This window comes from Cloeon dipterum, chromosome 4, assembly GCF_949628265.1.
Source record: "Cloeon dipterum chromosome 4, ieCloDipt1.1, whole genome shotgun sequence".
In the NCBI taxonomy this organism is placed as follows: domain Eukaryota; kingdom Metazoa; phylum Arthropoda; class Insecta; order Ephemeroptera; family Baetidae; genus Cloeon; species Cloeon dipterum.
In genome coordinates, this window is record NC_088789.1 from 22,477,096 (window position 1) to 22,489,584 (window position 12,489).

The window sequence follows — 12,489 nt, forward strand, 5'->3', positions numbered from 1 at the left end:
TACCCGTCCCGCGTGACTGCGGGACGCCCTACCCGTCCTGCGGGACTGCGGGACGCCCTACCCGTCCCGCGTGCTTGCGGGACGCCATACCCGTCCCGCGTGACTACGGGACGCCCTACCCATCCCGCGGGACGCCCTACCCGTCCCGCGTGACTGCGGGACGCCCTACCCGTCCCGCGCGACGCCCTACCCGTGCTAAACAGTCGCATAATAAAAATGGTAAATTTTGATTCTCAAGATTTGCGGTTTTTGGTGGTTCCACCGCAACCGCAAAAATGAAACCGCAACCGCACCGCAACCGCAAAATTATAACCGCATCTGCGGTTGTGGTGGGCGGTTTGCGGTTTTTTAGTACCAAAACCGCAACCGCACAGTGCTCTAATATAGATAAATGAGTTGACGGAGTGCTGTTTAATTTAAAATATCTCTTCTATACTGATGGTCAGGTTAAAATCGACCATTATCTATTTATTTCTCTTCTAACATCAAAGATTAAAACGTTTTTCTTATTAAGTTTATTGTCTCGGGAAATGATTATAACATTATTTAATAAATTTGATGTTTTCATATCAATTAACAAATTGCTACTCTGTTGCATGTGTAACTTTTAATAACATCGTTTCAAGGTTGAGAGGGGGATAATAAAACTATTTTGAATCATTTTGATATATTATGCAATTTATTTTAAAAAAATCATTTACAAGGATAAAGGCAGAATGGCAAGTGACAAATATAGGCACCAATTAATAGCCAAGACTCCATTTTGGTCAAAGCCGCTCTCATAGTGGCATAAGCTACTGACGTAATTTCTGTACGATAATTTCCTCCATCGACATAAGGTAATTGAGTCCTGTGCACACCCAGTCATCTTCAGTGGCTTCTGCTCTTAAGAAACAATTCTGTGGATTCGAATATGAAAAGATGAAAATGAATTAAGTTGCAAACAAATGATCGTGCATACCTTTGTAAGGTACAAAATCACAGCAGAGTAAAACAGGAGAGCCGCGAATGCGAGGAGGGTGACAACTAAATATATTAAAAGGCGCCCCTCATCTTGTCGTCTCGGGGTTAGGGCAAAGTCGTTCAACTTGTTTCCTAGCAAGGAATCCTTCCGAGGGTACTTGGCACTGTTTTTAGACAAAAATTACAAATATTTAATTCGGTGGCTACAAGAAAATTACCTGGTCACTAGCTCACTGAACCAGTTGAGCCTCTTGACGTGCACGCCCTTCTGGTTGGTGAAGGTGAGGAAGGAGCTATAGCCGTGGTACTTGGGGCCCATACCGCTGGCGCCCACTCCTCCAAAGGGCAAGTCTTCAATGCCCGAGTAGATGATGCATTCGTTGATGCTGAGAGCACCGCTGAATGTGCTCTGACTGAAGAGTTTGTGCGTGGCCGCATTCTCGCTAAAGAGGTAGACGACCAGTGGCTTGTCCCTCGCCCTGATGAAGCGAACTGCCTCCTCAGCACTCGCCACGCACACCACGGGAAGGATTGGCCCGAAAATCTCCGCCTGCATCAGGGCATCGTTGTGTGGCACGTCTACCACTAGGGTCGGCGATACCCAGCGCTGATCAGTGTCCACCTCACCGCCAAACACCACGGTGCCTTTAGTGCCGCTCAGCATTTTCTCCAGCCGCCTGCAAGTAGCATTTTATTTTCCAAGTAGCTCCACAGTCGTTATAGGCTCCAGAATAAAGACATTTTGTTATTTTTTATGGAAAATATATTTTGTGGACAATTAAGCGTTAATTTCTCGGGATATAAATTTCAAAATTCTTAAATTTAATTAATTTGGTCGTACTTGACGTGTTCCTTGCTGACAATCCTGCCCGAATGCTCCGACTGCCTCATACTATCAGTGAAAAACTGCTGCATGGTCTTTTGAAAAAGCGGCACAAACTTGTCTCTAGTTCGCGGAGTGCAGAGTATGTAGTCAGGCGCCATGCACATTTGGCCTAGGTTGACAGTCTTGGCGTAAGCGATCCTCTTCACGGCCGCATCAAAGTTTCCGATCTGCTCGTCGAGGAATACTGGACACTTGCCACCCATTTGGATAGAGGAGGGCGTCATTTGGCGGGCAGCGGCTTCAGCCACTAGCCGCCCTGTCGCGTTGGAGCACGTCGCGAAAATGTAGTCGAACTTGTGCTCGAGCAGTTCTTGCGTTCCGGCCGCGTCGGCCAAAACCACTTTGAAACATTCCTGCAAAAATTTTCTGTTACTAAATATTTACTATCTGGCTTTGGTTTTTTCATACCGGGTCAAGGTACTTCGGCACGAGGCGTGCAATAAGGGCCGACGTCTGTGGTGTGAGGTGTGAGGGCTTCAGGACGACGCAGTTTCCGGCTGCAATGGCGCCATGCAGGGGGAGAGAGAGCAGCTTCAGAGGGTAGTTGTACGGGCCGATAATGAGCACCACCCCCAGCGGCTCGTTGATAAGTCGAACGCCGTCAAAAAAATACATGATATTTTTGTATGGCTGTAAAAGAAGTCGTGGAAAAACTAATTGAAAGACAAGGTTACATCAACATCATGAATCAAAGAAATGATTGTGCATTCATAAGCATGTGTGAATTAAATCAAGGGACGAATGTCTAGCGTTTCAATAAAGATGAAGACCTCTCGGTTCAGGGGAGCTGGTCCTTATCAGGACTGGGCTTCCTCCAATGAGGCCCATGCGCCCATTTTATCGTTCGTGATGTTATTGGGACTCGGAGTTTGTGCGAGTTGTTCGCTATTAGGGGTCACTCATCTCGAAAGAGATGAACCAACCAAATGAATAAAGTTAAAAGACTTGAACTCTCCACACTACAATAAAGCGTAAAATTTCTGAGGGATGTTCTAAAGCCAAAGATTTTTTTAAACTTTAAACTGGTCAATTAGTAATAAAGTAGCCGAAAATTCTTCGAAATTGGCTGGACTTGTGCAGAGTCCAAATTAAAATGATTAAAAAACAATTAAGTCGTAAAAATACTGCCTCAAGCCATGCCTGTAATATTATATAAAATATAATTGCGTAATTATTTTTAAATGCTGCGCAGCTTTTAAATATGTACCCATAAATGAAATATGATTTAACTTTTTTTATATTTAACTCACTTTTGGCGGATTCATCCACTTGTGCAGTTTGAAAAGGGCGCACTGTAGTTCAGACTTGATGTAGCCCAGTTCCAAGAGGTTTGATTCCTTGCTGCTTTTACCCAGATCGGCCTTCAGGGCGGCCAAAATCTCTTTTGTATTCTCTTCATAAAGTTGCAGCAGCCTCTGCAAGTTTCGCCGCCGGAATTCTTCGCTTCGAGTGCGTCCACTTTCGAATACAGCACGCAATTCGTAGAGCAGGTCAAAATGATTTGTGGGCATTTTCGTTTCGAGTGGCCCTACCTGAGAAAGACCCTGATGCATCTTTGTCGACGGCTGCTTATGGTTTGAGAGTGAAATAGCCGTGCGCGCTATTTTCGTACCGGTAGACCTTGAATTAGAGCACGTCAAAGGTGCTGCTCCGACATTTTAATGATTTCCCTATTTTTTTTGCGCTGCAGGCCTTTTACGTATAATCACACTATTTTATCATCAAATTAGGAGGTTGTCGTTCTAGGTGTATAATTTTAAGCGAGCAGCATTAACGACGGCAGAGAGGAATTTTATTTGAGATAATCAAGCATCTCTTAATTTGGTAATGTCTTTTACATCGTGCTCAATAAGTAATACAAGATTTATTCGCGATAGAAATAACATGCTTCATTTATGGGTAAAATATTTTTATGTTAGATAACAAGTGAAAGTTCTCAAGTTTCAATTTTTCAACATTGGCGTATTTATTACAAAAAATAATACGAGCGTATATAAAATCACAAACATAGAGAGGCAGAGGCTAGGGTAGAATTGGTTAACACAGCAGGCAGAAAACGTTTCGCGGCGATTTCCGTCAAGGCGGCCGCTTCCAAGCCGTAATATCATCTCCAAACTTCACTCACTCGCTGTCACCATTTGTGGCCTGCAATCAGAGAGAACACAAAATCAATCCATGCGTGCCGAATTTCGAGATCACAAACACACACCTCTGCGTCTTTGCGAAATTCAAAACGCGAACTCATTTTATGTTTTTAACCCTTTTACGAAAGCGAATACTGTCCTCAACGTTAGGCCGCGCTACAAAACACGCAAATCAACATGAACATTTATGAGGGAAATGAGATTTTGATTGTTGTCTGCATGCAGGGTTGCATTTCGTCGTGGTCCCGGCAAAATTGCGTAGCTTTTAACAACCAAACGCAAATTTCCTTTTTGCAACAAAAGGTCAACAATCAATTCGACAGTTAAAATTTGGGTTTGTCGAACGTTGCGCAATTTTGCCGGGACCAGGACGATTTGTTAACAACTGACTTTTCCCCGCTTGTTTTTGCTGTTTTTACCAGTATTATATATGTACACTTTTCTTACGCAAATGATATTATTGCTCACATTTACAAAAATTTATTTGCGAGTTGCAGTGATTGACTATTTTTCAACATTGATATCCACACTAAATTAAATGTTATGGTCCTTTTTAAGGGTGTTAAATGCTATATAGAAATCTAAAAATTAGGAAAATATCATTTTAGATTCATGATTCCTGAAATGCCCAACAAAAAAGTTATTTAATATAACAGATTCAAATTGAAAATTGGTAAATATTTAATGATATGTAATTTATGCATTTTTTTAAAAAAAATAATTGCGGGTTTTTGCAACCATAAATTGGTGGACAAATGACAATTTTTCCTGTCATTTTTTAATTATTTTGAAACAACAATCAAAATAATCAGAGTTGTGAAAACCTACCCTGACGATGGCCTGTACAGCAAGGACCGACGCGGCTCCCAGGGCGAAAAGAGCGATCTTTGGCAGGCACTTGAACAAGCCGAACGAGTTGCGCTTCTTCATCAGCATGTTGAGCATCTTGATGTTGTTCTCTGAGTAGGGCGGGTAGCGGAACCTGAAACGCGACAGAGTGAGCCTGGCTGCTCAGGTGGTGTTCTCTGAAGGACTCACCCTCCGAGCGTCTCGCCGATGAAGCCAAAGTTCCTGACCAGGCATCCTTTGGTGTGTGAAAACTCGTCGAAGCTGACCTTGCCGTGATACTGGCCGATGCCGCTCTGGCCGACGCCGCCGAACGGCAGGTTTTCGACGCCCAGGTGCATGACGACATCATTGCAGCAAACGCCGCCGCTCGATGTGTTGTTCAGGATAAGCTCGCGGTCCTTCTTGCTCTCCGTGAAAATGTACAGTGCCAGCGGCTTCTCCCTGCTGTTGATGAACTTGATGGCTTCGTAAGCGTTCTCCACGTTGATGATCGGCAGGATTGGGCCGAAAATTTCCTCCTGAACATGAAATATTTATTTATTAATTAAGTTCAAGGATAATATTTTTTCTAAGCTTTCAACCGGCACGGAACTGTGATATTGCAAATTAAAATGCAAAATAGCATCGATTTAACAGTCCAAACTGTTTAAATCGACCAATAATCTGTCCTAATTTTAGTTGGTATTTTTCTTCTAAAAATGATTCGATCTATTTACCAGCCCAAAAGAAGTTTTTTGTGTTTACTGCCAATTTTTAGAACTACATATTTAGGTATATTTTTGTATTCTTTGAAAAATAATTAAGACGATGATTCAACTACATCGTTGTTGCTCAAAGAATCAGGTAGGATTTTTTATACTGATTTTTTTATAACTTGTTGCATAGCAAAACAACAATAGCAATTATGGGCGACGTTTAAATAAAAAATTAATTGAAATCAACCAACTGAGATTTTTAAATTTTGCTAAATAACTTTTTAAAATTTACTCATTTTTCTTCATTTGATAATTTAAAATTTAAATTAAACCTCTCTTTCTCCCCCCCCCCATTTCCCATTCTCACCTGCATAATCGGGTCAGTGGGCGCGACATCGGCGATGATGGTTGGTGGAATGAAGCGTTCCTCGGAGTTTCCATCGCCTCCGATGACGACGCGACCGGTGGTGCTCTTGAGTAGTCCCTGCAGTCTGCTGAAGTGGCGCTCGTTGATGATGCGGCCCAGGTCGGGCGACTCGATGGGGTTATCGCCAAACCAGGAGGATAGGACCCGCTTGGCCGTGGCCACGAATTTTTCCTGCACCTGCTTGGTGCAAAGCAGGTAGTCAGGCGCGATGCACGTCTGGCCCACGTTGATCAGCTTGCCCCACAGGATGCGTTTCGTGGCGATCTCTATATCGCATGAACTGTCCAGGTACGTCGGGCTGAAATATTAAATTAAAAATGAGTTCATGATGTTAAAAGGGAAATATATTATAACAAACTGAAATGAGAAAATTGCTTAGAGGTAAACTTTAAAAAAAATAAATAAACTGTGCAAAGAGAGGAATAATATAATCGACTGGGCTACTAGGTATCATTCCATGAATTACCCCACAAATGGGTTAAATTTTGTTATAAATCACTATAATTTTCAAAAAATTTCCGAATTTTCATTCAATATCCAGGCAATAAAAATTTGGGAAAATTTTAACTCCTATTTTCAATTTGACATATTAAAAATTACTGTTGTCAATCTACTCTAGACTTTATTTCATAAATTCCCTTTCATTTCAAATTAAAATTCTGGAGCCTTATTTTAAAATAATGATATTTTTCTCTGCTCTCCTTCACTTATAGAACGTAATTTACTAACCTCTTAGATAATATTTAAAACATTTTGTTATTGTAGCGCTCTTGTTTACATAATATCATTGTACAGACAACTGATAATGAGGGAAATCAAAGTCCAGTTTTAACCTCTGATGTTATCAACGTGGTATTGATATTACAGTCCACAGTGACCTTGAGAGCGCACTCCAAAGTCATGAGAATCAAGCAAAAAATTCCATTACCTCTTTCCTCCCAATTCCAGGGTGACCGGGGTCAAATGCTGGTTGGCGGCGTCGCGCACGATTTTTCCCACTGTCGTTGAGCCGGTGTAGAAAATATAATCAAAGCGCTCCTTCAGCAAAAGCGTCGTTTCAGGAATTCCACCCAGCACCACTTGGTAGCACTCCTAGACAACCGAAATCCCGTCAGTTTCATTTCGGTTCAATTTTCTTTTCGACAAACCTGGTCGAGGTATTTTGGAATAAGTTCTGCGATCAGTTTGGCTGAGTTGGGCGACAATTCTGAAGGTTTGAGGATGACACAGTTTCCAGCTGATACCGCACCGTGCATGGGTAGAAGGGTGAGTTGCAAGGGGTAGTTCCACGCGCCCATCACCAGGGCCACGCCGAACGGCTCCCTGTAGAGGAAGACGTCGTCCAGCATGTTCACCAAGCCTTTAGGCGGCTGGAAGAGGATTTTTGTTTATATTTATTTTTTTCTTGAACATCGGTGGTCCCAATAACACCGCCGAGCAGATAATATGGGGCTTGAGTGACCGCAGAAGAGCTTGGGCCTAATTTTGCCATCATTTTGCCTCCTCGCACTGAGGAAACGCCAGAAATTTGTCTTTTAAACCGCTTGGAAGGTGCAAAAATCAGCTATTGATTCTGAGAGCTTTTATAGCATTTTTATGGCTACATTTTTGTCATCTCTGACATTCTATCTCCCATTGTCTTGAAATTCCTAAAAATGTCTTTACAATATGATCCAACGGGCTGATATCCAGTACAAAATTTCAATTAAAGTGATTTCTGGGTTACGCCCCCTTCGTTTTTTGCAGAACTCTCACCTTCTCAGGTTTGACCCACTCGTCCAGATGCGCGAGGCAGGCCCTGATGTCATTCTTCAGGTACTCCACCTCGAGCACGGTGGCCTCCTGTTTGCTCTGCGGTCCAAATTATTGTTAGAAAGAGCGGTGGCAGTGACGCAACTGAGGTTACCTTGCGAAGGTCCTTGTTGAGAACCTCAAGCATCTCGTTGGTGTTTTCTTCGTACATGCGGAGCAGCTGCTTAAGGGTGCGGCGCCGAAACTCGACGTCGCGCGTTCGGCCCGACTGGAAGGCATTGTGGGCCCTCTGGACAACCTGGAAATTAACCTTTAGGACCGACCAAAGGGAGTGATTTCGAGGGCACTCACGCTGGAGTAGGTGGACATTTCGACGGCGGGCTCCACGGGCGCTCCTGAAACACCAGTGTACATGCAGGTTCAGAGAGTGGCGATCGAGAGTCACAATGATAAGCGGGGGCACATGATAAGAGCGGCGAAACAGCCAGTCATCGGCCCGGAGACCAATCTAGCTGTTTAGCTGACAGAACGGAGCACAGCTGAATCGAAACGAAAGCTGCCGCCGCTTTGCGCAACCGCGCCAGGTGAAAACAGTAGACCCCACTTTCCCGTACTGACTTTTACGCTCTTCCCCGACCAAAGCCGATTTTTAAGAAATAAATAATAAACTGCCTGGCTATAAACAATAATCATCACCTATAGTATAGTATAGTTTTGATTTGCGTCTGCCGAGCGCCGAGAAAGGTGTGGCTGGCTGCAAGAAGTGTTTTTACGCTGCACCGCGCGAGGAGTAAATGGGGAGCTGATTGCATTGAAAGTGCAGTGCTTATTATATGTGTTGCTCAACATTATTATTATTTGCAGCTTGACGTGCCCTATGCAATAGATCCAGCGGGCAAGCGGAGAATAGGTCAATGCTGTCGTCTTTCTATGACAAAAACTGTAACGGCAAAATCGTCTATCACCTATCGACTAATGCAACTTAATTGTGGATCATTGAAATAATTATTTTTGTTCGTAAATAAATTAACAAGAAATATTTTTGAATTTAGAAAATGTTGCTTTGTTTCTAAATTTCACACGCTTGATGGCAGTTGCATTTTCTTTGCGGTTTCGCTTCGGAAACTCCAATTTTAGAAACCGCAGCTTCATCAGTCAATATAGTTTATGGCAAAATATTACACAATATGAGTAACCAAAATTATCACTCTTGGAACCGTAATATCTACGGTTGCAAATTTAGCCTTTCTTTCTTCAGAAAATAGTTGACAACAAAATAGTCGAATATATACGGTTTTTTGACACTGACGACCACTATCACTTTTTGTTGATATTTCGATTAAATTGTCATTTTCCAAGGAATTTATGAACTTATAAAAAGATTTACAAAGACGAAATTGAAGGTTAATTGTTTTTATTTTACTTCCAAGGTGAAAAATAGAAACAAATATACAACTTTGAGGTTTTTCCTTCCCTTTTTATTTGAATTGAACGCCAGTAATCTTTAGGCTTAATTGAAAATCATTCCTTAACTTAAATCTTCGCTTACTAGTATATGTATCATTTACTCGACTGTATCAAACAACTTTTAACTTTGTCTCAAGGTGCCTGTTAAAAGAAACAAAAATTGAAATTAAATCGTACGCCAATGGTGTCCACTGAATAAATAATAATATATTCTTTTATAAAATAAATCGCCTAATAATAGTAATTTGAATGAATACCCGACCGAAATTAACTTCAGGCTTAAAAATGTGACGTGAGAGCCGATTAAGATTATATTTTCTTAACCAGAGCAAAATGCTTTAAACCAACCTTCCTTAGCAGTGATGCACATTTCGCGATGCTTTTCAGTCAGATCTTACGTTCAAACTGCCAGGAGAGCAAGCAGGTATAAAAGAGAACAATCTTCCTTGTCCCCCCGGTGAATTTGGTTTATTTTCGGATAAATACAACCTTGACTTTGGGCAGAAGTACAGATATCCCTGCACGATTTATAAAAACAAGATCGGCAGGGCATTTTTTGCAGCGTTGTAGCCTTGAAACGATCCACTTAATGAGAACAAAAACCGACCATAAACAATATATTTCAGCTTGCAAAAATAATGATTTACGAAAAATCTTTTAGATGTAATTTTTAGGGCTGGAAAGTGAAAATACTTCGAAATAGTTTGAGGATGAAGCAAAATTACAAAAAACGACGTGTTTGACCTTCCTGGTAGTTTTTGGCTGTTAGAATAAACTTTCAACCTTGAAAGAGACAAAATTAAAGCGATGAGTGTACGAATTAAGGCAAATTGCGCTTCTCGTTCAGTTACTTGGGAAATTATTTTTAATTGGCCACGCTCTTGCAGCAGCCAGCTTCGTGTCTTCGTGTTGTTTGCGCATCAATCTTTCAGATCTTAAAAAATTCCAAAATTTGAAATCTGAATGAGGTCTTTAAAAATAATAAAAAAATACACACCAGATCATTTTAAATGGAAAAACCATAAAATTTCCACCTACTTGCAATTCCAGTCTCCAAGCTCGCCATAGTTCCCGAATTCTAACCCCAAATTGTGAGACAAACGTCTGCAAAGTAGTGTAGAGAGCTCCTCTCTAGATTCCGGCCGAAATTTAATCGACCAAATCCAGTGCTTTCTAAAGCAACACAACTTTTCGCAACTCATCGCAGTCTGACTTTGCAGATTTTTTTTCCATTTTTACGCACTAACGCCATTACCATGCTGGAGACAGATATTATTTCCTCTCCAAAAATCGAGAATAGAAGCTTCGCACTTGACAATGAGCAGAGCAATTTGCATTTCAAATCGAGCGTCGGGGGCGGGATAGTCACCTGCGTGGCGTGGTTCGGTTTCGGCCCCGCTGTCGTCGACCACTCGCACCTCCTCAAGGTCGGCGGACATGGTTTCCTCCGGCAAACTGACTGCACTTTGAGCCTTTGCTGACTGCCAGAGTGCAGCGTGCGTTCGTATCTTCGCTGGTGCGGCCGGCCGGGGTGGCGGGGAACAAGAAATATGAAGAATAATCACCAAGCGTCTTTTTTGTGCCGGTACACGCGTGCGTTCTTGTGCGTGACCAGCGACCCAATCGCAACTTACATAATTAACTCTGTTACTTTCGGGGGAAATTACTTCTCTCCTAAATAAAAACGCTAAACATGTGCTTATAAAACACTGCGATAGACTGTAATTTTCATTCCATAAAATAACACGAGCGTGTCCTTCAATTTATTTTTTTTTAATTTATTAAAAATCTTGTTACAATCTGGAAAAAAATTGATTCTCTAAATCTTTTAAATTATTTTGCTAGGAAAAATTATGAGAAAAATTTTGAATGTTTAAAATATTCCCTGGAACAGTATTTAGAGATTTAATTTTGTAAGGCTAAAAAGCGTTGAAGGCCAAGTAATAAACGCAGAGCTGGGTGACAGTTTGGTGCTGCGTAGACAAAAGCGGTTAAGCAGGCTTCGTATTGCATTTGAATACAAATGTGTTCTCGCACTGAACTGCCTTCTTAGGGTGCCCGATTTTCCGTCCTGTACTCCGCTTTATTTTCGTCTCGGCTGTCTCTTTAGCGTCCCGCGAGTGATTTGCATGTGTCAAAAAGAGCGTCACACAAACAATTGACCGCGCTGACGCGACCGGCATTAATTATACTTTTAAATAGGCTTGTACCCTGATGTGCTTGCATCCTTTCAAAGTTTCTCTAGCTAACCCACGAGACACTTCTAGTTTTTCCTTATGCTTTCATTAAAGTTAGTAACATTTTAAAAATGAGAATGCAGACGAACCAAGCAGGGAAAATTTTTGCAACAACTCTATCAAAGAAATAAATATCTTAAAAAGGAAACACTTGAATGAGGTTAATACAAGATGGTCGGTTTTTACTTTAAAAAAGAAATTTAATCATAAAAAAGGATAGATAAAAGGGGAAAAAGTGGGCAAAAAGAAAGGCGACGTACCACTATAAAGATAACAAAAATGAGGACCGCGCAGCAATAAAAATTACATTTTATTTTATAATCCTTTGTCCTGCAATTTTCCTTTGAAAATTTGATTTATTATATAACAATATTTATGTATCTATAATATTTTTGTTTTGAAATTTAGTTTCATTTTAATTTGTTTAAAATCTCAGGTGAAAAATAATGCTCTAATTTCAAATGAAACTATCTTGAAATTAAAGAGAAAACTATTATTTTATGACGAAGAAATTAGCAACAAAATTGACGTGTTGGTTGGCAAGACACCTGTCGGCTCGCCGCGGTACCGCCGTGTGTGTTTCTACTTTTTCGCGCAGATGTCAGCGCGCGGGAAAGAATATTATTTTTTTCCTTCGTCATTCGTTGTGGCGCCTCTTTCTCCGGCCGACTCGTTGACGAGTTTGCTTTTGAAAAACACACGATTTAAATTGCACGCAGCGCTTTATCGCACTCGCGTCGGTCGCAGCGGGCAAACAGCCGCGCGATAAGAGCACACGGCGAAATTAACAGCGCGAGGTGCAGAGCAGAAAAGTTCTCGGCGCGACGCGACTCACGCCTATATGGAAATGGAAAAATTATTTCTCTGGTCGTGACAGCATGAGCAATAGGCCCGCACCAGCCAGCTTGAACTGACGGGACAATAACAAAATTGTTTTGGTTTCAATGAAGCACTCAACAAACCCTGAAAATCCTTGTTGCTAATGCATACATAATTCCTAAAACGGTTTAGTTAAAACCAAAATGGACTAAGGAAGCACTTTAAAATTTTGATAAAAGTAAACATGCTT

At 41.5% G+C, this 12,489-nt stretch overlaps 2 protein-coding genes across 4 annotated transcripts; both read right to left on the reverse strand.

The window, feature by feature from the left end:
- Positions 1–663: 663 nt before the first annotated feature.
- On the reverse strand, positions 664–3,440 carry LOC135942187 (aldehyde dehydrogenase family 3 member B1-like). The gene is made up of 6 exons (XM_065488179.1): positions 3,100–3,440; positions 2,258–2,479; positions 1,805–2,202; positions 1,182–1,640; positions 962–1,127; positions 664–899 (listed from the first exon to the last, which is right to left on the reverse strand). Exons 1-6 carry the CDS (start codon positions 3,400–3,402, stop codon positions 795–797), a joined length of 1,653 nt encoding a protein of 550 aa, XP_065344251.1. The 5' UTR covers positions 3,403–3,440; the 3' UTR covers positions 664–794.
- A 350-nt stretch (positions 3,441–3,790) lies between these two features.
- On the reverse strand, positions 3,791–10,729 carry LOC135942665 (aldehyde dehydrogenase family 3 member B1-like). Of its 3 annotated transcripts, none has more exons than XM_065488917.1 (11): positions 10,553–10,729; positions 8,068–8,111; positions 7,871–8,014; positions 7,720–7,815; positions 7,113–7,334; positions 6,893–7,056; positions 5,905–6,262; positions 5,032–5,360; positions 4,822–4,975; positions 4,059–4,149; positions 3,791–3,994 (listed from the first exon to the last, which is right to left on the reverse strand). In XM_065488917.1, exons 1-10 carry the CDS (start codon positions 10,620–10,622, stop codon positions 4,096–4,098), a joined length of 1,635 nt encoding a protein of 544 aa, XP_065344989.1. In that variant the 5' UTR covers positions 10,623–10,729; the 3' UTR covers positions 3,791–3,994; positions 4,059–4,095. The 3 variants fall into 3 exon arrangements, with proteins under 3 accessions (XP_065344989.1, XP_065344991.1, XP_065344990.1); XM_065488919.1 differs by lacking the exon at positions 10,553–10,729 and adding an exon at positions 9,532–9,568; XM_065488918.1 differs by lacking the exon at positions 4,059–4,149 and having other exon boundaries at positions 10,553–10,728.
- Between the last annotated feature and the right edge of the window lie 1,760 nt (positions 10,730–12,489).